We start from the raw sequence: 27570 nt of genomic DNA on the forward strand, positions 1-27570 counted from the left end.
TGCCATTGACCATGAAATATAGATTGTTTTGCAGTGAATAATAGTCTGTATAACAAAGTAGTCATAGGCTACAAACACATTTCGATAGAGGGTTTATGCTGTATTGTGTGAAGCCTAGGAATTTGCCCTACAGTAGCCATGTAGCCTACAGTTGATGTACCATTTTTGTAATAGCCTATAGTTGATTATACGCACGTGCATCTCCTTTTCAGACAGCAATATGGACTGATTGTATTCGTTTTTTTAACGAGGCATCAAGTTGAGTCCAAACTTGACTAAATTATGTTTGTGTGTTCAGAAGTTGTAGGTTTCGGGGTTGACCCTGCTCTGCGCATCAGCGTGTTTGACGAACTGGCGGTTGGAGATGAAGGCTTTGATGGAGTTACACAGGTCCAGGGATTCCACAGCGAGTCCAGAGCTTTCCACTTCCAAGGTACAGTAACGTGACGTCTGATATAAGACATGTTTGCACTGCAGTCTGCAGTACCATGGGTTGCACTGTCTGAAAAGAGATGATCTACAAGCTGTGTGACACCTGCACAAGTATAGCCTATAATCATCCTTTAACACAACCTGCTTTGCACTTGTACCAAGTTGAGCTCATGATGCATTCTTGTGGTTAGTGGCTGCTGGTCGAAGTTGAAATGACAGTGTATGAAAGGCTACTCATATTCAGTCTACATCTGAATCTTTATCAATTCAATTCAATCAGCAAGTAAAGTAGGCTTCTTTTTATTGAATGAATCCCTCACATCAAGGTGAAAATTGTTTGGTTTGCCTCTGTCCATATAACAATACAGTCAGTGCCAGTGGTTCTTAATTCTCATGTCAAGAACCCCCGAAATTGATGTGATGTGTTTGGCAGCGGATGGTGGACCATAAGAGAATTGGGTTAATTTTGTTTTAACTAGTAGATTGGCTATTTTTGAATAGTCCAAAGTATGAAATAAGGTTAAATAAAGTGGTTAATCCGATTTTTGCTGACGTGGAATGCCCTGGAAGTTGAACGGACCCCAGGGTATAAAGAGCCTGTTGCAGAATGGATCTTCTATTGTTGTCGAGGCTGTGCTCTGGGGAGCATGGAACGCCACCTGCCCCAAACAATGGGGCAATGTCTGGGTCCCCAATGCATGAGAAAGAGAGGGAGTGGGAACCATAGACGTATATGGTGGGAACAGTAAAGAGGAGGAGGGGGGCAAATGGCCGGGGGAAACATGCTTGGAATGATGGAAAGGGAGTGTGTGAGAGCATAATCAGTTTAATCACATTAGGCTGCAACAACAACACCCCATGTTCATGGATGTTGTTGCTGTCGGCTGGAAACCTTGTAAGTCCAAAGCCGTTCCTTTTTTAATTCTTATTTTGTAAAAGAAAAAGAAAAACCCACGGCTCATCTGCTGGAGTCACAAAAGGATAATGAAAAAAATAAAGCGATCTGTGCACAATCCGAATATTTATTGCAAGCTTTCGGTCAACACTGACTTTCTTCAGGCATAATTTCTTTTTTTTTACGTTTAAATAGTGAAATGGTACTATGGTAGTGAAAATAATCCAACCTACACACCTACAGTGTGTAGATCTGCGTTGAAGACTTTTGTACGGCACTCTTGTATGAGCCAGCTCATTGTGGCCTTGTGGTTAAGAGTGTCTGCCCTGGGACTCGGAAGCCGGCCTGGCCGGGTCATACCAAAGACTCTGACAAATGGGAACCAGACTCCCTGCTTGGCACTCAGCGACAAGGGTTGGATTGGGTCCCTGCGACATACTAGCGTCATGTTCAGGGAGTGTACTTGTACAATACATCAAGTTGCCTCACGCTACAGAAACAGGAGATAGGCTCCTGCCCTTTGGGCCTCATGGCTCGGCAAGGCTTATACTTACTTACTCTTGTATGATGAAGCAAGGCATTAAAGCGGGAATTAGAATATGTGAGGAAAACTTCATAACAAAGTTGAAATATGGAGATACAGTACAAGCTTTCTGTCCTGTATAATGTGAAGTGGGCCAGTGTGTGGAGTCTGGACCCCTTCTTTGGTCCTTCTGAGTCCTACTACGTTCTCTCTATAATGTTATGATATATTAGATCAGCGCTTCTCAGGCATTTCCATATGAAGAACCCCCAAATGGATACATATTTGACCCGTTTGAAAGGGTTTTGTGCCAGGGACACCCCTACTTTTGAATAGCATGTAGCCTACAGTACAGTAGACTAGTAGGAAATTATCTTGTAGATCAGCTATTTTGTCATGTTCCTCATTTTGGCTGGGGACCGCCTGGATGGCCTTCAAGGATCCCTCCCCAGCCCTGATTGTGGGTACCAGTGACTTGGATGCTGCAGAGACAATCTTGTAACATTACGCTACAAAACATCCTGAGAGTGAAATTAACTCTGTTCAGCCTTTGTTGATCTTCTTCTGTTGTGTGTCATCGTCAAATGTCCAACTCAGTGTCGCGGGGCCACGCCCTTTGTCTCTGGTCCCACTTGCATGGATTCAACATGTCGCTCTGCGACGTGTTGTGAGCTTGTAGATCTTCCATGTTCGGTTAGAGTAACTTCATTTGAAGTAGTCAAACCATAAATAGAATTCATGTTCAGAAGCATCTTCCTTAAACATGCATGTTCTCAGAAATGTCATGAAAGCAAAAGGTTAATGCCTAAAATCTGTTTTAGAATCACAAACATCATCATTACACTTTCAGTCCTGAGATTTTATTTTGCTTTGTTGCATCATGCACTGCCAACCTCTGAAGGCAGTCTGTACAGGAGACAGGTGGTGACTATGTGTTTAGCGGTCTGCTCAGGCTCGTCGCACTCGCATGCTGCGCTGTCTGCGAGGCCCCACTTAGCCTGTGTTGATATGAGTCATACTATGGCAGCAGCATTCTGGTAAATTAAGATGTCAAAGTCAGTTTTCTTTGTGTCCATCTTGGGGCCAGAGAAAGCTGTTTCGTACAGCGCCTGATTACAGTTCCGATAGGGCTTGATATCAACCCCTGTGTCGTGTCGTTTGGAGACTGGCTACCGTTGGCGTCGGTGTTGATGTTCGTCAACTACCTTTTTTCACTGACGAGTACTAAATAGAAACTTGACTAAAACTGATGACTAAAACTAAAACTAAATATATCGTCAAGAAATAAAAACTATACTAAATTGTTAGGAAGGGACTAGTGGACAAGAGATCCATTATAAGTCATTTTACACTTGGTTGCATGCTGAAAATAGCCAATCTACAAGCTCGACACGTTGTGAGCTTGTAGATCAGTTATTTTCAGCAAGTGTAAAATCAGCCATTACGACGGCATCAAGGCCAAATTACATTTTCGTTGACTAAATCAACTGTCGACTAAAATTATTTAGTAAAACTAGACTAACACTGAAACATTCCACGTGACTAAAATGTGACAAACTAAATGAAAACTATTCAAAAGACTAAAATGTAACAAAAACAACACTGGTTGTCTTGCAAATCGTTGCCGCAGACTACCGCAGACACGGGAGTCGGGACCGACCGGCAGTTAAAAAAGTCCTAGAACTAAAAAAAGAACTAACGATGCTCACTTCCTCCTCAAAAGAAAAAGCAGATGGCAGATTAGATCCACCATGAAAGTGACAGCTCTGTATCGGAGGATACAGAGGTGTTCCAAAAAATAAAAAATTTAACCTTCTCCGATGTTTTCTCTTCCGCCACCCGCCTCTGCCTCGCTTCACCGCTATCTTCTAATCTCCCCCAGTCAGGAAGGAGCTGAGGCAGCAGCATGGCTGCATGATGATGATGATGCTACGCCTGCAGATCTCTGTGGGTTGAAGGCAATGCATTTCAGTGGCTCTCAAACTTTTTCATGCCAAGGATATCACGCAGTTCTATTTAAAAAGGTCTTAAAAAGTCCTTATTTTAAATTGCCCCTTAGAAATGTGCAAATACCCTGCACACTTACACTGTATGTGTATGTTGATTTGTTTGCTTTACATTAAGCAAATCATCTGGAGACCCCCCCCACCCCCCTAGGAATCACTGGAATAGAGTTGTCAACGGAGGGAGAGAGGGAGAGAAAGAGAGAGAGAAGGGGGTGGGAGTTAATGAAAAGTTGAAAACCCTTAGAAAAGATCTCCTCAGCTCTCCATCAACTTTTCATGGATTTTTTTTCATTCATGGATTCCATGGATTTTTTTTCATGGATTTTCATGGATTTTGTTTTTAGTAGTGAAATGTAAAACATGCAGAGGAACAACCCGCTCCCCCTCCAGGTTGTCGTGTGGCACGTGGCTGGTGAACACCTCTCCATCAACTCTTTACTGGCTGTGAATTGACTCTGATCAGCCGTTAAGTACGTTCCGTTTCCCCAGCAGCTGAAGGCAACGCTGTTATTTATGGCAGAGTTTGCCATATCACTCATCATCCTAGACGTCTTATGTTTGAGGCAGAGTGATGCCAGGTTGATGGGGGAGTGCAGTGGAGTACAGGCGAGTCTTTTATTTTTTACATTTTTGAAAAGTATTTTTTTGTTTGGTTTTTGACAACAAAAACATCATGAGTCACATGGGTGTGATTTTTACATAGAACGACAGCGATGATGCCACACATGTATGTTGTGCTTGGCAGGCAGGCAGGCAGATGAAAATAGCTGATCTACAAGCTCACGACGCATTACGTAGCACATTGTTCTGTGAGCTAGAGACGCTATTTTGCGCTTCAGGGTTAGGGTTAAAAACAATTGTAAAAGTGGCATTTATAAAACTGCCGTCCTAAAATGTTGATGTCCTCACAAGTGTGTGTGTGTGTGTGTGTCAGAATGTTTTTCTTTTAGAAAGTGATGAAAGGATATCTTGTGTGTGTGTGTGTGTGTGTGTGTGAGTCAGGGGAGTGGGGGGGGATTTCTGTTTAGCAGACCCCCTGCTGGTGCCTTTGAAGGTAGCTGTCAGCACAAACTGTGGAGTGGCATTAAGGGCAGGTGGGCCGGGCGGGGGGAGAGAGAGGCATAATGGAGCAGGAGGAATGCCTGGGGCCAGTCGGTCCTCAGCAGACTGCTGCTGGGGGTATACCCTGCCTGCCAGTGTGGCCATATATTCTTTATTAGTATTCCCATTTTCTTTTCTTTTTCTTTTTTTACCCAGGGTAGTAGCTAGCTGAGCACAAGTGCTCATTTCCAGCAACACCCGGCACACATAGACAGTGATTCCCCCCCCCCCCCAGTACTACAGCACGTCGCGTGCATGCACTCGCACGTGCACTCGCACGTGCACTCGCAAGTGCCTACATGTGTGCATGCACACAGAACAGCTGATAGCCTAAGACTTAAAAAAAAATCATAAACCTCTTTACTGTGCTGCAATAGTTTATTTTATCATTTATTTTATTTATGTCCACGTGTGGAAATTTGTCTTCTGTCTCAAACAGCAGTAAAAACAAACGGCTTACACAATTATTTTCATGGCAAAAATGCAGGACAACAGTGGCAAATAGATTAAAAAAAACTAAAGATGTTATGGTTCGCTTTTGGTACTTTGTACCGTCTCGCAGAGGGAAGTAGTTTAAGTGGATGAGAGAGGAGTCATTTACTCTCTTGACAGCTTTTCCCCCCAAAGTACTTCCTTGTAGATACAACTACAAGCGAAAGTCAAAAGTTTGCTTTGCACGAATCTCTTCTTTGATGGAGGAGGAGGCAGTCTTGTTGCATGCAGAACACCACAGAAGCAGTAAGTAGACTACTGGAGAAAGTGCACTCAGGTAAACGGTTAATCCTGTTGTTATGCAAAGTAGTACGGTACTTGACAGTTGACGCCCGCCGCCAGTAAACCTAGACCACTGGGTACTTTGTGCGTCTTGGAAAGTCTGGTGACGCAAGGTTAGGTGAGTCTTCTCTTAAATCTAGGGGCACACGTTCTAGCGTGCATGCACGTGCACCATTCCGTGCCGTACATAGAAGCACTATGTTTATTTGTTTCTCAGCAGCACTTGACTAATTAATACTCTGTACTACTAGGTGTGACAGAACAAGTGACCGAACAATATTGTAAGCAACTTTATGGTTGTTTTTCTGTAAAGTTGCTTGTAAAATATTGGTAGTTATGGGTTCAAAGTGATTATTTTGCTGGGATTGGAGATGTGTGTGGTCTGTGGTGTGTGTGTGAGAGATCATCTAGCCTAGTGTCGCTTCCTTTGGGCTTGTTTTCATACACCTGACCGCAGATTGTTTCTCTTGCAAAATCTGGCAGCACTGCTGCCTTCATGCAGCATCCATGCTGAGCTCTCCCCCTCCCCCCTTCACTTGATACGGTCCCTCTGTCTGTGGCTCTGCATGTAATATTTATTAAGACCCCACCCAGGAGCATGTCTACGCATAAAAACAGAATCGCGTGCCATTACAGTATCCCGCATGGCATGCGCATGATAAATTAATGACACTGACTGTTTTTCTTTTGGCTAAGTATTGTGCAAGTTACTGTATACATGATGTATGCTGGTTGTATACTGGTGGTTGGTTATCACCAACACCGCCTGGAGGCCGGAACGGCCAAAGGAGCATTATGTTTTCATTGGGAGTCTTGTCTGGACTTGTCTGGACCAATTGGCATGAAAATGTGCACATGCACGGCACGCCCAGTAGGCCAAGGAAGAACCTATCAAATACAATACCATACAATCAAAAAATAATAATTCCTGGATTCCTTGGATCATGGCGTATCTTCTACTACTACTCTTACACACATATCTGTGACGTCACGTGATCACGATGTATGTGTCAGCTTTTTCAGATTCCCTTCTGATTGTCTACGATTGGCTTTCAAAGTTTGCGGGAGGGGACATTTTGCACACAATGCCACAAATCATGAATACAGCATCTGATTGCCATGATATGTAGAGTCACACGGGGAGGACATTGATGGATTAACAGACTATTACTAACTATATACAATTCTGTGTGGATAATGTCGTACCCACAAACTGTATGTTGCTTTTGGAACAACAAACCCTCTGGGTCACTGGTGACTTGAAGGATCTTCTCAACCAAAGGAAGAGAGCCTTCAAGGCTGGTGACGAGGCGGAACTGAAGCGGGTGCAAAGGGAGCTGAAGAAGAGGATAAGTGAGGCAAAAGACACCTACAGGAGGAAAGTAGAGGAGAGTCTGGCACGGAATAATGTGCGGGAGGTGTGGAAGGGTCTTAAAAACATGTCCGGCCACAAGCAGTCCACCAGCCGATCAGTGGAGGGCAACCTGGATGAAGCCAATGAATTAAATCTGTTTTTCAACAGGTTTGATATTAATGGCTCCCAGGCCAACCCTCCCCGTAGCCCTCCAGCCCATGTCCCAGACTCCCAGCACAACTCATGATGCCACTCTCCCCCTCAACCCCTTTGCCCGCCCCCCCCCCCCCCCCCCCCCCCTCCCCCATCACCACCACACCACGTGACTGTGACCTCTGAACAGGTGAGGAAGGAACTGAGGAGGCTACACCAGGGAAAGTCTGCAGGGCCCGATGGCATCAGCCCGAGGGGTTCTGAGGACGTGTGCAGACCAGCTGTCAGCAGTGCTCGAGCATCTCTTCAATCTCTCACTGAGACTGAGGACGGTGCCTGAGAGGCGGAAGACATCCTGCATCGTTCCGGTGCCAAAGGAGAGCATCCTAGGACTCTCAATGACTACAGGCCAGTGGTACTACTACTGACCTCCCATGTCATGAAGACCTTTGAGAGACTAGTTCTACAGCACCTACGCCCTTTGGTGAGTGACTCCCTGAACCCTCTAGTCTACAGTTTGCTTAGCGAGCCAAAGTTGGAGTGGAGGATATCATCATCTCACCGGCATAGGGTCCTTTGTGCCACGTGGGCCGTGGCCCAGTCAGTTTAGAGCTGGCCCAGTCTAACTTCGAAGAGAGGGGGCGAAAAAACAAGAAAAACTAAACCTTTGTTTTAAATGGTCCCCCAAACCGTTCGGCCAGGGATGCACTTGTTGTGATTATGTCCATTTGTGTCCAACATATCTGTCTGTCTGTTAATTTTTTACATTTTACATTATGCTGCTGTAACGTATAATTTTCCCTGCAGGGATAATAATTTACATCTCATCTCATCTCATGACACTTTGCACCCAAACTGCCAGATGGTGGTGCTCTAACAACCACTTCACATTTTGGCCTTTAACCATCTTGAACCGTATGTCGTACAATCAAAATACCATGCTGTAATTTACAGCAGGCTACTTCTCTTACTCTGTAACCGCTGTGCTGCGTCTGGTGACTGATCTGATCTAGGAAGCCTCCTGGCATGGCTGCCTGTGCCTGGACACTGTGGCATCAGCCCTCCCTCACACTGTGAACAAATGGAGCCATATTATCAAGATTGGATTCGGTTCTCTGTCTGTCTGTGACTCTGCATTTAATATTTATCAAGACCCCACCCTGGAGCAAGAATAAGCAGCCTGGCCTTTCACCAGTGGTGGAACATGTACTTGGATGTTGTAGCAATATCACAATATAACTACACAGACTAGAAGGCTTTCTTACTTTGTATTCTCTGCAAACTGTGACTGTGCAAAGTGTACTTGGCAATCAATTTGGCCCACTGGCAGAGCCTGATTGGTTGAGCCTCAATTGGCTGAGGCAGAGGCTGGAAATTGCACAGGTGAAAGGAGTTGGCCTCATTAGGCCCACTGGCAGAGCCTGACCAGAGCCTTTTATGGTGGTTCTGGAGAACTGTGGGTCCGACCGACTCGATACCTGGCACTGCACTCCCTGTGGGGGTGTGGAACGCATGTATCGAATGTGAAGTCGGTGGGTCAAACGGTTCTCGAGTTACGTGCGTTACAACCGTACACGCACGCACGTACGCAGAGACGTGCACAACCTGGTTGTAATGTAGCACAAGTCAGAGTCCTTGGACCGAGGTGTAGAATATCCACTGCTCTGGGACACAAACTGGTCTACTTTTTCTCGCGTTAATTACCTTACTTGTTGTAATTGGTGTAGTCTGTTGTTTGTTGATACTAGACTTGGGACAGGCTGGCTTATTATTCACAGCCAGCTGTTAATAAAATCAACTTAAGCCTGCAGAGCCCTCTCAGGCTATCCCCATATACTGTAACTGTCCATCATGTAAATAAATTCAACTTAAGCCTGCAGAGCCCCCAGGCTATCTCCATTTCAGTCAGACAACTCACAAATAGATTTACCAACATTTTTTGTAGAATGAGAATACAAGCGTGCATATGATATTAATCTTGGCGTTCGGCTCTGCTGCATTTTCTCCCTGCTCGGCACGATTAAACACCATCATAAAACATCAAGAGCAGGGAGATAGATTACAATAAAACCCCCATGGGGGACATAAATAACAGAGCCCACCGGTGGTGCTGGGGTGGTGGTGGGAGCAAACATCACACAACAACCAGGAACCATGTGCAGAGGAAGGCAGGAAGAGCATGCAGTCTAATGAGCTTAAGTAGCCCACCCAATTGGTCAGCTGACTGCCGCATCGGCAAATTGCGTGTGGGACTTGCACACACTTACACACCCACATAGTAATGCAGCATGTTAACCCCTTGAGTATAGTATGCACCTTTGAGTACGGCATGAACCCCCTCGAGTATGTCTGACTGAACTAACTGCAAGCTACGCATCATATAATATAACTGTGTTCCTGTCCATGCGCATGCACCCTTCTGGACGGGAACAAACCCTTTTGGGGTTCTGTACAGTATTCAAAAATGTCAAACATGTGATGCTGCTATATAAATATTTGAAGTTTTTCAGAAAACTTAGGTCAGGAATCGGATTATTTTCAGAGTTTTTAGAATTAGCCTCAGTCCAAAATGGGTTAATATCCAGCCAGGCGGGGTAGTAAGTTGAGAGGCCTGCGACAGTAGCTCAGAGTGTGTGTGAACTGTGAATGTCAGACAGGCGTTATATTATGAGTTGCCCATGTACATCTAAGTCTGTGTACTTGAACTTGAGATACAGTGTACTTGATATGTATTGTGTACTGCCAGCAAGGTCAGCCTTGCTGCATTAGACACGGTACTTTGTCTTATATCTTATTGTCACGTCATTATGATCCAGCGCTATATATGTTCCTATTTGTGTAATTAACTTTGTGAACCTTTATCGTGATACTATCTCGTGTCGCGTTATTGTTCTCCCGGGCCTGCCGCCGCAGTCGCCATACCAAAGGAATAATTAAACCGGATTATCACACACCACCCAGCCTGCACACACTACCAGTCTGTCAGAACCAGACGAGGGTCCAGTTTAGAAAATACAACAGGCGGTGGGGTCAGCGAGGACGGATCACAGAGATGCTGGCCCCAGCAGTCCTGTAGGTGCCCTTGGCTCCATTTATGATTAGTTCCAGGAGAGCGCGGCCGCACAGCGGAGAGAGACGAGCTGCCGAATGCAGATCACCCACACCTGCACACAGGCAGCGTTTATTAAGGCGTCGCATATAGGCTAGCTTAAAGGGTATACGTGTGTGTGTGTGTGTGTGTGTGTGTGTGTGTGGGTCCTGAGCACCGACGAGCCCTTCTGTACCTGCAACTGGCTGAAGTGTGCTTGACTTCTTTGTATACTTCATATAGAATGCATGCATGTTTTTGGCCTGTACAATTATAATACATGTGTGTCACATGCATCATGCACTGTGACAGAAATAGCGGGTTTAGAGTTTGCTGCTGGTGGAGAGTTTTGTATTTGTACTACTGTAAACCCGCTTTAGAGGGAGTCTGTCCTCAAATTGCCTACCGCCTCCCCCCCCACACCCCCTTCGCCTCCTCCCAACATGCTGGGCCCTTTTAGATGAAATGTGTTATTGGAAAATGTGCGCTGTCATATTTCCAATAGGAAACATTATGCAAATGCAATGAGCAATTGTAATTGTACAGATTGTGTTGTAAAACCTTCTGCCCCTTCTGTGTATGGAAAGTACCTGTATTGTCGAGAATATATGACGACTCTGATTATAAAACGACCCCCATTTTTCAAGACTCATTTGTGGAAAAATAACATTGAATGTCAAATAGTCTACTCTTCGATTATAATACGACCCTGTTTTTTTCCCGTCTACTCAGGCTCATGTGAATTGAACACCCCAGACAGTTTTGAAGTTGCTTGATTCAGTATTTTGATATTCATTTTAGCTACCCCGTCCCTCCCTATACAAACCCATTGTAACTTCAAACAAATTATTTTACCATGATAAATTCATTGAAAAAAAATCTGGTGACTCCCCCCCCCCCCCCCCCCCCACGCCAAGTTACAATGGGTTTGTATAGGAAGGGGGAGGAGCAGCTAAAATTAATATCAAATATCTAAATACTGAATCAAGTAACTTAAAAACTGTCTGGGGTGTTCACATGAGCCTGAGTAGACGATAAAATAACCAAAAGTACAGTACCTTTAAAGTACAGTAGTACTGTACTGTAGTCTGTAGTTAATGTAGCATCACAATCATTTCAACCATTAACCATATTTTATACATGCTATGAGCTTGTAGATTTTGGAAAAACCATGAAAAAGTGTGCATTACTATAATTTATTTTAAGCGAATCTTTTTAACTCAACTCCTTGCTTCTGATGGTCCCTGGAACAAAACATGGTCAGCTAGGGGTCCGAGGTCAAATACATATCAATTTGGGGGGTCCTTGACATGAAATAGTTGGCGTTACTACTGTATTGTACTGTAATATATATAGGGCATTATGTGATTAGTGGATCTCATGCATGGACTCTTTATGTTCCTGAGCAAAGACTTTACTTTGCACAATGTAGTCATGGAGGAGCTGTCAGAACTGCGTGGGCGGGTGGTGTTATTTTGCTTCAGCACTGCAGCAGCACACCAGAGACCAACAACAAGTTCCCATTAGTCACATAAAGTGCCTATAATCACACGCTGATATCGGTTTCCATTCACTGTTGCCTCTGGGAAATAATTACCAGGCAGTTGCACACCTAATGAAGAGGAAGAAATACAGATCCCCTGTTGTTGTCAGCACTGAGGTTCCATTTTCCCACACAATCCCCCTCCGTTCCTTCTCAGAGTTGGAGACGTGATGCTCTGTAAGCATGGGTGTGTGTGAGAAAAGGCTTGTAGTGTTCCCGGGTCTATCTGGGCTCTCAAGTCATAGCGTGTTGTATACCTGCCAAAAATACTAAATCTAGTCTTTGGTGCAGTCAAACCTCTAGTAACCTAAATCTGAAATGTAATGAACTTGTAACTAAAGCTGCCAAATGATTGTGGTATAGTCAAAAGTATAATATTAATAATAATAATAAATAATAGTTATCCTGATAATGTAGTGGGTATAAATGATTGCAAAACGGAAATAATCCAGTAAACCTCAAAATACTTACGTGTAGGCTACTTACGTGTAGGCAGGGGGGATTCAGTTAAGCGAAAAGTTGTATGTCTGCATTAAAAAGTTGTAGCTGGTGGATGGCATGGCATTGAGCTGGAGGCTCACACAGAAGCAGAAGCAGACACACACAGAAGCAGACTTACTACTTAATTTAAAGATCTGTTCTCCTATAACACACGGTCAATTTAAATCTTTGATTTGATCTTTGATGTTTCCGTTTTGTTTTATCATTGCTGTGAATATTGATATTGAAATGAAATTGTACTGTGATGTATCTCCACGACACTGCAGATGAGGGTACCCTTTAATGTCTTTCGAGAATAAATAAAGGTTTGAATGAATGATTACAGTACTGGACTGCTTGTTACCGAGCAAAATAGTCCTGAGTGGGACCTACGACCGACATGATCCTCGTTATAATCTTCATAGCTAACAGCACTGTTGTGTCATTTTGGATCAATCAGCAATCGATGAGGCAAATAGGAGTGGAGACAATATTGTAGGTGGTGATGGTTATTAGAAGCAGGGACATATTGTAGGTGGTGATGGTTATTAGAAGCAGGGACATATTGTAGGTGGTGATGGTTATTAGAAGCAGGGACATAGCTGACCATTTGATTGTAGGTGGTGATGGTTATTAGAAGCAGGGACATAGCTGACCATTTGATGGTTATTAGAAGCAGGGACATAGCTGACCATTTGATTGCCCTACTCGGATCATTTTGTGTTGCCCCCCCTTCCCCCTCCCGACGAGAGCGCTGCGTTTTGTCATGCAGATTGGCTACTTTCGCCATTTGCGAGGACGCACACACGGGTGCACTGCTCGTTATTACACGGCAGAGCCAGAGAAAATTATTATGAGGGTCGGGCTTGGCACTATTTGGCACACTTTGTTGCCCCCCCCCTCGGCGTGTTGCCATACTCGCAGTGCGTATTCCGCGTATACGCAGTGACCGCACTGTAGAAGTACAATAACACTGTGGTACGATAGTTCTGCCCAGAGCACAGGGCAGTATATATACTGTGGCTCCTTCAAGGACAATTAAACCATAAGAAGATAGGGCTGTACCAAACCCACATCTATTAGGTCTATTAGTGGTGACATCTACGCTCTTACAAGCTGTCAAATATCATAATGTATTATATTGATCATAATTGATGGTAAAATATAAAGGTTAGATATAAGCAACCGTATAATTTCTTCCTCAGCACAAAGCTACTGTCTCCGCTCTAGAATACGCGGAGGATATAATATGACTTAACGGCCTTGTTGTGGTGCATAGCAAATGGCAGGGGATAAGGTGGCTGTGTATGTTCTGGAAGACCTGTATGTTCTGGGGGGGGGGGGGGGGGGTCATTAGGAGCAGGTGGCCAGTGAGAGAATGTGTCTGCCAATGGATAATAATGGTCCCATGGCTCCCTCAGCAAGGCCCTCATTGATTTGGCCATGCTGGCCTCGCTCATCACAACACTGACTCATCCACTGCTCTCGTGTGTGTGTGTGTGTGTGTGTGTGTGTGTGTGTGTTTTAGAGGAGGTTGCAGGAGAATATTATTGGTGCAATTGTTGTGTTGATGCTTTGCCTTGAAGTGTCCTAGCGGGCCCCTCCTCTCAGGGGATGTCTTGCTGTGGGGTGGGAAACCTTGCATGTCCAAAACCTTTCCTGTTACGGTTTCTGACCGACAGCGACACATTTGCTTTTTTATGGATTCATTGTGTCCAAAAGTATTAATAGTGTTAGTAGTTTTTATAGTCTTATTGCTCTGCATGGCTTAAAGGATCACTTCACCGCTTTTCAACCTATCTTCATATAATTGGTCCTCACTAATAATCATGATCATGACATTTTTTTCTACTCAGTCTGTGTCTCATAGGAGGGCTGTGGGCAGTTCAGAAACCTGTCCACCAGTGACATCATCGAATCCAAGCTATTAGAAACCTCAGGCTTTCTAGTCCTGAAAAGTTGTAATGCGAAAATGGAAGCGATCGTTTTTTAAATCTTGTTAAAAAACAAAACGATGGTGTGGACGGGTTTCTGAACTGCCCACAGCCCAGACACAGACTGAGTAGAAAACAATTGTGCCATTTTATCATGATTATTAGTGAGTACCTATTATATGAAGATAGGTTGAAAAGTGGTGAAGTGGTCCTTTAATGTCTCACTGCTTCCGGTGGAGCACTTATGTATTCATAATTCCACTAATCCCCAATGTATACACATTCTGAATGTCCATGCTGACAGATCCAGTAGCGCAGCTCGAAATCTGTTCTTGAGAGGTTCTTATAACCGTTATTGAAAAATAGCTCTACAAAAAAAATAGCAGATCTACAAGCTCATAGCAATCATAAAAATGTGCCTCACATCGTTGAATATATATTCTTTCAGAGTGAACGTTTTTAACTCAAATCTTTGCTTCTGGAACTCCCTGGAACTACATATTTTCAGATGGGGTCGGCGGCCAATTACATATAATTCTAGGGGTTCTTGACATGAAAATGTTTCAGAACTACCGACATTCAGAAAACTGTCAGGATTTAAAAGGCTATTTGTAGAATCGTCCTCAGGTGAAAATGGGTTAAGGCCCCCATAGCCTCGGAAACCCAGACGTTTTTATTTCCAGGGATAAAAAAAAAGTCTGGGACCGAGTCCACTTCAATTCGGCATAGAGTAGCGCAAACGTCGATCACTCTCTGCTGATTTCTGATCGTCTGCACCTTTGTTAAATTGATGCACACACACACCACCAATACAAACTGACTGCAAAAATAACCTTAATAATATAGAGAAAATATATCATAAATTAATACTGAAACCAGCTATAATCATTAAAGGAAAATATATGCATGCACCGCATACTATGTAAACTCTTAATTTCCATTTTCCAGCCATTCAGTTGCAAAAAGAAATTGCCCCCCCCCCTCAGGGCCAGGCCTGTAGTGACGTCTACACAGGACCTGGTTTGGTTCGTCTTGAAAAGAACGCAGAATTAATCCTTGTAGCTCTGTCTTACAGCTTGTGTGCAATGAACAGAAACGACACGAAAAACCCCACCACAGGTGTAATTATTATAATGTGACACGCACCCAAACACACCTAGGCATAAATAATGTCCAGCAATGCCCTACATTATTATGAAAAATGGTCTGAGTGAATTATTCACCTGTTTTTTCTGTCGGTGGCAGCAGATTATCGCTGGGCAGAGTAGTCATGTAATGTTGCTGTCACAGACCTTCTGTCCCACCTATACGCCATGTCCATGCTATCCTGTCACTGGAAAATACATGTCATCGTCATATTGTACTTGTCTTGTAACAATTATTACATAATCACCCATTTCACAATTATTTGAGATCGCATAACGACAGATACACAATTTAATTCTTAATTGCAATGTTTTGACCGTAAATTAGACCCTGGCACAAAAACAAAGTTTGAGGACCCCTGCCATAATGCACTCCCCGTGTCCCTGTGTGTTCGTCATGGCCACGCCAGTGCTTCCAGTCTAGATGGCAGTGTGTTCATTGGTTAACAGTTTGACTGTGGGATTAATTAATCGTGATCTCCATCTGACTGCCTAGTTGTTCACTAACCTTTGAAGAACCACCCGGCCGCCATCATCGTTCTGTTTCATGAAAATCTGACTATCCGTCACCTATCCAACTCTGTCCGATAGAAACCCTGTAAGTTTTAAAATGTATTATAACGGCGAATTAAACAATGAAAACATAACTTCGGCTATACTTAAATGGGAGGGAAGCTGTTCTTCATCAATTAACTCGTGAATGGGAGGGAATGTGTTAATCCCACCAGATAGCACGCACCAGAGTGCTCCAGTGCGTGCTATATTGTGTTGCCAGGTCCACTTATTATAAGCAACAACAACTTGTTTCTAAAGACAAGTGTAGTTGCTTATTTTGGGTTTGCTTGCTAATGTTGGTTCGGCGGTGGCTCAGGGGTAGAGTGGCTGGATGGTAACCACAATATTGCCAGTTCGAACCCAGGCTCCCCTAGAGTTGGTGTCCTTGAGCAAGACACTGAACCCCTAATTGCTCCTGATGTGCTGGTTGGTGCCTTGCATGGTTTCCACCGCCATCAGTAGAGGGGGCACTATATAAATGCACCATTTATTCGCAAACATTTTCATGTCATGGACCCCCACATTATGTATTTATACAACACATGTTTTGTTAAAATGTTTCAAAATTCACTTTCAAGATTTGTTTGTGAAAATAGCAGATCTACAAGCTCACAACACGTATCGCGACACAATGTGAGCTTGTAGATCTGCTATTTTCAAAATATCTGATATATGTCAGAATTTTGATGCTATATTTACTCGTGTGTGTGTGACTGTGTGTGTGTGTGTGTGACAAGACCAGCTCCTAAAGAAGTGACTAATAGTTCTGCTGCAGAACTATTAGTCACTTCTTTAGGAGCTGGTCTTGTCCGTATGGCCGCTTGTTTCATCTCTCCAAATGTGGCAACACTGGCCATGGCGTCATCTAGCTGGGAAGTGAGCTCTTTTGATGTAATCGCTTGTGAGAAACGTCATCATTTATTGATGCTTCCATTAAAGAAGCATGGACGTCTGTAGGCTGCAGGCTCAGGGAGGAGAAAGGGGAGAAACATGCTGGCAGAGCGGGAAGCCAGTGACACAGAAAATGCCCGCCCTGCCATGCCAACTCTCTCTCATAATAACACTTTCTAGAACAGTGGTTGCCAAAGTGGGGTACAGCTAAATGATAATTAGGAACCAAATGGACCCGTATAGGTCTGTAACTCAGAGAGTGTGCAAATGGAACCAAATGGACCCTGAAGGGTACATTTGGTTCCATTTGTACACTTTGATTTTACAATATACATTGGGGTCCCAAAGATAGAAATGCCATTAAATGGCCTAATTCAGGTCAAACCTGGGGGTCCTTGAAATTAAACTGTTTGAAAATCACTGCTAGAGCCGTACAAATCTTCTCTTGGTGTATATTTTCTAATGGGGGTCCGCAGCTCGGCTAATGAGTGTCAATTTGGGGGTCCTTCAGAAAAAGTTTGAGAACCACTGCTTCTAGAAGCTCTGCTTCTAGATCAAGCTCCCAGTGTAAATAGTTGGTGAAACTGAGAAAACAGAGCCAACCCAACACACCATGAATGTTATTCACCTATAGTTTTATTTACCTCTCCACAGACAGAGCAACGGACATGTTTCAACCTAACACGTCTTACTCAGCGTTGTGCTGGCTGTTTTCTCAGTGTCATTATATTGTTGAGCCTTGCACCTTGAGACTTTCCTGTTTGGTCACTTGCTTAGTCTCTTAAAAGGTAAACAATGGAACTCTTGGCCACTACTGGGTAAATCCTATCCACACGAGCATGGCAGATGACAGAAATGAACTGCTTTGATGTAAGATGTAATCTGGATTCAAACCTGGGTCCTTTGAGTGTGTGTGTTTGGTTGATAAACAATTTGCAAACAGTACACTACAGAAGTACATTCAAGGCAAGCGATGCTAGAAGTATAGGGCCCTTAGGTTTCTGTTGTGAATTGCGGACACGTGCTGAAGATAGGGAGTCACACCATTTCATTTCTGGTGGTATGGCAGAATTGTAGAATGCATGAGAAACCAAATGATCTAACAGTAACACACAACCAAAGGGAAATCACCCTCAGCCAAGAGGTAGATGTAATGTGTTGGAATGACTCCCAGTCAAAATATATATAAAATAAATATCAATGCCATTCATAACATCTTACTGTATGTCATTCCCAAACCATTGGTGTGGTTTGGGCCGTTGAATTGAACCAGTTGAATCACTTGGGTCGACGTGCAACAGGACATATCACACCACTGGGACGAACGCTGAAACAGTCTCGTCCCGTCTCAACCCTTAAGTGTTGTTTGGGCTTACGGCAACAACAAAAAAGCACCTTTATTTGTTGCAAAATTACCGCATTGGTCGCATCCATTTTCGAAGCTCCGATGCCACTGCACAATGAAATAAAGCTTTTTGAACATTGTCTACAGAGAATATTCCAAAGCACCTCTGTCTGGTGGTTAATAATTCGTCAGCCCACTAAATACTGAAGACAGTCATAGTCAAGTCAATGTTTTAACCACTTGAGCCCCAATCTGAGAACCCATCGTCAAACAATAAAGGAAAAACAGCGCCCTCTTTTCCTTTGAATTTGACTAAGTCAGCTGTCTGTCTCGAGAGACTATACTTGAACCCTAACGTCCCTTTACTGGGCATGTTATGAACAGGTGAACATTTGGCAAAATAGCAGGTCTTTAAATTCACAACTCGTCACAACAACACGTCTTGGAGGGGAAAAAACTTACCAAGTATAGGGGACACACCGGTCAACAATGTGTATAGGGTTTAAGTACAGGGTAAACCAGCCTCAATCGACCAGTCGATCGGCCTGTCTTTTAATGCTGAAACTCTCATGGTCAGTCTCTCTCCATTCCCTCTGGCCATTCTACTCTACTCACTAGTTCAGTGGCTTTTTGGTTAGTGTCAGCCCTGAGACTGGGGGTGGCTGGAGTTCAATCACTGGCCAAGTTGAACCAAAGACGTTGGGAGAAAACCAAGAGTCGCAAACTTCGATTGATTTCCTGACTGTTATATCTGTGTGGGTAGGAGACCAGAAAGCAGTGACTCTCTTTAATTCCAATGGAGAAGTGACCACAAGGACTGAGTGACCACAAGGACACACCCCCCCCCCCCCCACACACACACACACACGCGCGCGCACACACACACACACACACACACACACACACACACACACACACACACACACACACACACACAACTTGCAATCAACTGTCACTGTGTGTTGTTAGTTCTATATTACATTTTTTAAGTCTTTATTCAGTTAATATATAACAAGATAATATTAGTGAACGAAAACCTGAACCTGTGAACCATGAATCAATTGACAAATAACTCACATGTCATTGGACTGAGTTTGGACGCGCACAGCCCGTGACAACCGCACACACACGCTGCTGCTTTGCAAATAGCTGCATCTCCTGTCCTGTCTGTCTCATGTCACTGTGGTCCGGGACCGTGACACTGTGAACATGCACGTTTATGACAGTCTATATTATATCGTCTCGCTGCAGTGGCTGGGCTGTCAAGTGTCAATGAATGCGCAGCCTAAACCTTAACGTATATATGTGGTACTGGTGTCTGGTGGTGGTGGGAACGTACAGTATATGTGGTACTGGTGTCTGGTGGTGGTGGGAACGTACAGTATATGTGGTACTGGTGTCTGGTGGTGGTGGGAACGTACAGTATATGTGGTACTGGTGTCTGGTGGTGGTGGGAACGTATATGTGGTACTGGTGTCTGGTGGTGGTGGGAACGTACAGTATATGTGGTACTGGTGTCTGGTGATGGTGGGCTGGCTGGGTTACCCATCTCCGATGCGGTCCCCACTTGCACTGGCTCGGCACATTTGGCTTTCGAGCGACGTGTCGGGTTTATCCTTAAACGAGGACGAGACGAGGAGATTGCACATACCGTAACTCCAGAAAGACATGGGCCTGCTGTAGATTAGAATACAGTACCCGTTGGGAGACTCTCCAGCTGCAGCTATATTCTCCCTCCAATGCCTCTCCATAGTCCATATCATGAAACTATTCCAGCACAGGCAGTGCAAATCCTCGCATGTACAGTAGGCCTATGCGCTCATGCAAAACACTGTTTAAATGGCTTAAGCATCTAACTTGCAACATTGTTTTTAATTGTGCGATTTTAATTGCTTGTACACTTGGAAATATCCTACCAATTTCATATGACATGCCTTTACAATTTTTCACATGTATAATATTTATTAGTTTTATATACATTTTGGGAGTGAATACATATGTTTATATGCCTGTGACAGCCTGTCAGCTGCTCCGCTTTTGTACGACAGAAAGACAGGTGAGGACAACGCCTATGACAGCTCCCGACCTGACGTGATATTTTGCCGGGCGCACACCAAAGTTCACGCTGAAATGATACATGCCGAAAATTGTGGTGATTCCAGTGTACACCCATATTTGGGCGTATGCCGTGTTGATAAATGAGGGCCATGTATGGCCGCCGTGTGCATTATGGTATATGACTCCCTACTTGGCACTCATCCCACCTCGACCAATCAGATCCGGCTTTGTCTGTTTCTTCAACTGTGCGTCCCTGCATGGAGATAATCGTGCAAACCGATCAGCACCAACCTTGTAATGCACACTGCTGGTACACCAAAGAGTTTATTTTTAATAAAGTGTTACTCTTGGTATATTCAAGTCACGGATGCCTGCATCCACAATAGCTTATGTCATTCATTGACAGACAGCAGGAAACAGATATTGTGCTTGAAGTGAATTGTAAATGTTTATACATCACTGTGTACACACAGCTGGCATTTATCATGGTTGAGTGGCGTGAAAATCACTTTATTTTGATAGGAGTTTTTGTCAAATCTTCATATGTATTCAAAATGCATATACTCTTGCAGAAACTGACTTCAAAGAGGACCTGTTCGAAAATTCTTGTGTCAACCGCAGTAGCTGAGCTTTATTTATATAAGTGAAATACGCCTTTCACTTTAGAGTTACTAAAATCACACCTGTGTGAAGTGAGGGGCGCTCTAATCAATTATACCAACCTGAAACATCACGTCAATAAGAATGGTGGTCCCTTATTGGTTTCCAGTTTTCCACCGACATACCGACAGCCGTTTTGCTCAGACACATGAAATAAATTCTCCATTATTATCAATGGCATTTAATGTTTGTGTTAACTCTATCTCTACCGCTAGCGGTTAGCATAAAACCCCAGTTCCAGGGGCCAGCATACGCGTTCACTTGAAAAAGTCAGATTTTGCCTGCCCCCCACACACTCTAGTATCATTGGAACAAGCACACACTCTTTACCTCTCGTCAGAGGTTTCTAATGGCGGCAGTACAAAGGCACAAATTAAATCCGACATGTGGATGGCAGAAAATCCACCAAGGACAGTGATCCTAGAATCCAACTTATGGTGGTTTGAAAATCCTCCTTTCAACTGCTTTGCACTGTGAATATGCAATTCCATAGTTGGAATGGTGGGGCGTTGCTATGTGAACCTGACCAATGTTAAAGGCTTCCGTAGGCATGCATCAACCATTATATAGACGGTCTACGTTGGCCGTTGGGTACGTATATATACAGACTTGGGATATGACGCCACCTAGCGTCGACGTACATATATATATACGGACGTGGGTCTACAACTATATCTACTCTATAGCTGTTTATAGGAGGGGCTAGCGCCCGTCAAAAATGCAGTGAAACTCATTTACTTACCTACTGTCAGGCCTTGCCTAAAGCTTGGTTCTCAAAGGGGTCCTTTGGGGGGGGGTCACTTTCGATGCAGGGGCATTGGTGGCCCAAAGGTTAGAGGGGCTCGCTTGTTGCCAAAGGTTTCCAGTAAGAAACTTGAGGTTGTAGATTGGCTACTTTAAAATGTGCGTGTGTGTGTGTGCATGCGTGTTTCTCTCGCCGAATCTGTCAACTCTAGATTGTATGGTTTAAGTAGCTGTGCTTCCCAGTGTTCGTCGACTACCTTTTTTCGATTTTGACAATTTCGTCAACAAATAAAAACTAGACTAAAATGTTAGGGAGGGACTAGTGGACAAGAGTTTTATGCTAGGTTGCATGCTGAACATAGCAAATCTACAAGCTCACAACACGTTGCAGCGTGACGCGTTGTGAGCTTGTAGATCTGCTATTTTCAGCATACAAACAAAGTGTAAAATCTGCCATTACAACGACATCAAGGCCTGTCAAAACACATTTTTGTCAACTAAATCAACTGTACATTTAGTCGACTAAAATCGTATGACATTTAGTCGACTAAAACTGGACTAACACACTCCAGGTGACTAAAATGTGACTTCAAAAGACAGATATGACTAAAACTAAAATCAAAATGTACTGACAAAAACAACACTCCTGTCCTCCTAGGTTCGTCCAGGGAGGTGAAGGCCTCAGCACGGGCGTCAGAGCGCATGGTCCACAAACTGAGAGGAAAGAGTGAATTCACCGTGCTGGTGACCCTCAAGCAGGAGCACCTCAACTCGGGGGTCATCCTCTCCATCCACCACGCTGAACACAGGTAGGAATGAACACAACTCTGTAAGCTGACATTATCCATAATACTTTCATTTTTTGCGAAAGCTACTTTTCCCCTAAACAAACGCTCTGAGGCAGCATGTTATGATACCACAGGGAAGCACCTTCCTTAAACATCTCTATACATGCTCTACGCTCTACACATCCCAGACTCTTCTCCCTTCTGGCTCCCAAACTGTTGAATGAACTCCTCAGTGCACTTGCACTGCAGAATCACTCAATCTTCCACTGTAATCTGAAGACTTCAGAATTAGCCTGTGTAGCACTTACCGTTACACTTGACCTAGCCTTGCCGGCTTATGCAAAGTTTAAGTGTAATTCAGACAACACAGACTGGCATCCTATTATAGCTTCAATGTAGAGATTTTTTTTTCTTTGTTTACTAGCGATTTTAGACTGATGCTAGGTTCTCGGTTTACCTTGTATTTGATGCATTGCCTTGTGTTGTCCTTGCTTACTGTAAATCACTGGATTAAGAGCATCTGCTAAATGCCTAAATTGTAATACAAACTGCATAACTGCTGCCTTACTTGAGAAATAAGGAACCTTATGCAACAGGTGTTCAGAGTGAGACATAGTGGCTGAATTTTGCCTGTTGCACCTTTAACACTGAGGATTTTACTAGAGCATTCCAACTGCACATTGAGGTTGGGATGGTGCTTAGGCTTGTTTGATAAACATTTAAACGCATTCATTCGCCATCAGTCAGTGACCGAGTAAACCAGCAAATCACCCTGTTCGTCAACATATTATGAACACTCCGTCACCGTTCCAAACACTGGGCCCGTAATCGTGGAGGGAGAAGTAATGAGACACAGCACTGACTGCCACGGTTAGCATGCTAATGCTCTACATTACCCTGGCTCAGGCAGTGGGGAGAAAATCAGACTAGACTATGTGAATATGACACACACACACACACACACACACACACACACACACACCCATTGAAGTACTGTATGTCTACATTAAAGTCAGTGCTGAGAAGAGACTTCACAGCTGCGTTAATTACTTTCACCCCCAAATATACTGGCTTTCCCAGTCGTTCGTAGACTAGAAAGTGCGGCATTTGGAAATTAGGCTGGGATTTGTTTAATGCCAGTGCTAGCTACTGTAGTGGATTTGTGCAGCTAGAATGAATGTGTGTACTGTCTGTAGCCTAATAGCCTACTATGCATGGCTGCATGGGGGAGAGTAACTCTATTAGATTGGGGTTAGCTGGGGGTAGATTAATCAATTCATTAATTCATTCATTGCAGTTATGTGTCGGACTGTCGGTGTCTTTTTTTTCCTTTTCTTGTCCCCCCCCCCCTTTTGAATAATGTTTCAAGCAAATGTGTCACTGTCTGTTTTTTTTTCTTCTCCTTTTGAATAATGTTTCAAGCAAATGGCTGAAGTAAGTCTTCTTTAAATGCAGCGCTGGTGACTGTATTGGCAGCTCTTTCCATTAGCGTCGCTCCTTGAGCTGAATCTCAATGGTGTGGAGAGACAAGGATTCTCTTAAGCCTGATTTATGCTCCTTCAAAGTATAATTCTGGCTTCACACAATACAAATGCTTTAATGCAGTGGTTCTCAAACTTGTTGAAGTCAAGGACCCCCCACATTGATGTTGAATGTGTGCCAGGGACCCACAGAAGAGAAGATTTATGTAAAAAAAAAAAAAATCAAATGGTTTCAAACCTAGCAGATATACAAGCTTGCAGTTGTGAGCTTGTAGACACACCCTTTGTTGCATGTTCCTCTTGTTCAACACAGAATGGCGTGAATTAAACTGAAAAAGTGATTTACAGTGGTCTTCAATATTTATAAGGACCCCTTAGCTGAAAGAGATAGCTTAATAGATTTGTTGGGCAGCACTATCATCTGTTGTGGAAAAAAAACGTATTTCTTTTTTTAATTATCTTTTCTATTAATATGTAAACTTGAATGCTGGCTCTGTACTTGGTCTGCTCTTTCCCCCCCTATTCTGCATCAAACCTTTTTGTCGATAATAGCCGATTTCACAAGGCCGGCTAATGTCCCACTCTCAGAATAGGGATGCTAGGGTTTAAGTTAGCCTATAGGGGTCCCTGTCAGAAGACCCCTTCTGTACGATATATTGCGTATGTATGGCGTTGGGTGATACAGTATAAATGCATGTCTGTCCCCTCCTGCAGGTTCCTGGAGCTGGAGAGCAGCGGGCAGCGCAGTGAGGTGCGTCTGCACTACCGCACCAAGGGCCAGCAGGCCCACACCGAGGTGTTCCCGTACAGCCTGGCCGACGGACAGTGGCACAAGGTGTCCGTGGCGGTCAGCGCCTCCCACGTCATACTGCACGTGGACTGCAACAGGTACTGCGTTTTACGCCACTGGCTCCCAAACACTCAGGTCGGGAGTCTCGGGGACCCATTTGTGGGTCGCGGGCACATTCTTATGGGTGCTTCCTACATTTCATTTTTAATTAATGTAGATCTGCTATTTTCACTAGTTTGGGTCCCTTGGCAAACATCTAATCTCTCTTTTGGGTTACGAGCTAAAACCTCTTCTCAAAGGTTTTTACACACATTTTTTATACTTATTTTTCATATTAAAATAGCAGATGTACAAGCTCGCAGCGTGGCACAAAATGGTGCGCTGTAAATCAGAGACTGTACACATTTATACACTCTCTGAGTTAAATGAATACCTCTGGATTTTACTTTCCCCAAATGTGATGTTGCTTAATAAACAGCTTATATTTTAGGGGAAATCAGCTTGGTCTGTCTCTTCCTATGCCAATGCTCAATGCCCATGTGTAATGTGCATAGGATGATTGGCCAAGCCATTAATTAAGGGGAAAACTTAATTAATTCAGACAGACAGATTTCTCAATTATATAGTAGGATGATAAGCACTTTGGTTTATTTTAAGCAGAAGTCAACAAAACAGAAATGCTTTTCAGGCTGCGACCCCCCCAAATAATACATTTAAACATTGTGAAAATAGCCAAACTAGTTTGTAGATTGGCTATTTTCACAACGTTTGCCTCTTTATTGCCAGCTGTTTCTTTGTAATGGTATTGAAAAGGTCTTAAAGGTCATTAAATTATAAACTTATAAATAACTATAATAAAAATGTGCGGATACCCTGTATACACTTATACTGGACGTTGGTTTGTTTACCGCTGAGTGAGAATGTTAATGTTGCACATTAAGCTAATGATCTGGGAACCCCCTCAAATTATTTGACGACCCCTCTAGTCTGTGAACCACTGTCTTACAGCATTTACTGTAACTGGTATGTATTTATTCTAAAGGATCTACGAGAGGGTGGTGGAAATGCCGTTCATGGACATACCTGAGGATGCTTCCTTCTGGGTCGGACAGAGGAACGGTCCTCATGGCCTCTTCAAGGTTGGCATCGCTTTAAAAACTACTTTCTATACAGCAGATTAACAAATGATAATTGATTCAGCTCTGTAAGAGCAGGTAATGCCTGATTTATAATTGTGTAAAGTATACCAACAATACTAGTCTAGTTTATATTTGTTGACAAAATTATTTTTCGTCCTACTTTTAGTCGACAAAATTAACACTGTTGTATGTTAGATACCTGTAGATACTAGTTTTAAACTTATTTGCACAACTCCCACACGTAAATTAAGTATAACTTAGCCTTAATGCATCTTGACTTTTGCACCATAGCTTACCCCAAAACTTTTCCTTTTATCACCACCAACTTAATTGTTTTGCAGGAGTTGCAAAATACTACTCAGGTCTCTCGGCACCACCCTAGCAAGTCACTTTAATACTACTCAGGTCTCTGGGCACCACCCTAGCAAGTCACTTTAATACTACTCAGGTCTCTGGGCACCACCCTAGCAAGTCACTTTAAATACTCCTCAGGTCTCTCGGCACCACCCTAGCAAGTCACTTTAATACTACTCAGGTCTCTGGGCACCACCCTAGCAAGTCACTTTAATACTACTCAGGTCTCTGGGCACCACCCTAGCAAGTCACTTTAAATACTCCTCAGGTCTCTGGGCACCACCCTAGCAAGTCACTTTTTGTTTTGCCGTCATTGTTTGTCGCCTTCTCTCCTTGCTGCGTCTAAAACAACAGCGGTAATTATCCCAGCAGTTTTCACAACACCCATTTGAGGGAAATCATTAAATAGCCTCTGGACGATGCTCATTAAATTAATGTTGGCCTATTGTTTATCTGAAGTGGAGACATAATATGGCGTCTAGCCGACTGCTCTACACATCATCAGCAGCAGGGAGAAGTGCTGGGTTGTAATGTCGCCTTTATCGGCAACTGAAAACTATTTTAATCACAGGGGCGGGGGGACATTTTATCTGATGCCAGTACCTATAGGTACCTATGCTGTGTGTGTGTGTGTGTGAGGCCGATTTGATACGCATCTCGATGCACTGCCAGAGACACGATACTTTAGCGATACATGGAATCCCCTGGCGATGCGATACGATTCACCCTTCTTCCTGATTCGATGCGATTTGATGGCGATTCGCACACACGCAAGCGTGTACTTGTATTAGTCGAGATCCCCTTAACACATTCCGTGCTATCCATGAGATACAGTATCTCGTGGAAAGTTATTAATATCATCTAAGCCATCCACGAGAAACATGAAAATGTGAGGACCATTTTCCTGAGAAATGATTGTTTTTTGCGTCAACAAGAGTTAGTATTACAATTAGAAATTTGGGATTAGGATTAAACGTTTAGAGGTCATGATTAACTTTTACGGTTAGAGTTGTCCCTAATTGTCCTTAGTTGTGCATAGAGATCTCAAATTCTGCCCGTACCCTACACACGACCCTACGTTTTCGGGCCGAAAATCTATGCAATTTTTTTCGGGTTCCAGTTAGGGCCCAGTTGGGGCCGGGCCTGAAAATGTCAGCCCCTTTGAGAACTGTAGTTGTTCGTCCCATCGTCAGCGATGTCGCACACCGGAAAATAGCCGATTTACAAACCCATGCTGCAGTGCGACATGTTGTTGTGAGCTTGTGGATCTGCAATTCTTTGCCTATTTTTAACTACCGTACTTTCAATGCCATCCTAAACTGTCGATGTCATCACAA

The 27570-nt window shown here is 43.6% G+C and overlaps 1 protein-coding gene across 1 annotated transcript in view; it reads left to right on the forward strand.

The window, feature by feature from the left end:
* nell2a (neural EGFL like 2a) overlaps positions 1–27570 on the forward strand; it is a 167530-nt gene that overhangs the window by 410 nt on the left and 139550 nt on the right. Inside the window, exons 2-5 of the mRNA XM_080760945.1 lie at positions 299–433; positions 22340–22490; positions 24665–24838; positions 25783–25879. Coding sequence (XP_080617071.1) covers positions 299–433; positions 22340–22490; positions 24665–24838; positions 25783–25879 — 557 coding nt within the window. The remainder of the gene's footprint in view (positions 1–298; positions 434–22339; positions 22491–24664; positions 24839–25782; positions 25880–27570) is intronic.

The sequence above is a fragment of the Protomyctophum bolini genome, assembly GCF_963924005.1.
Source record: "Protomyctophum bolini genome assembly, chromosome: 4".
Classification (NCBI taxonomy): domain Eukaryota; kingdom Metazoa; phylum Chordata; class Actinopteri; order Myctophiformes; family Myctophidae; genus Protomyctophum; species Protomyctophum bolini.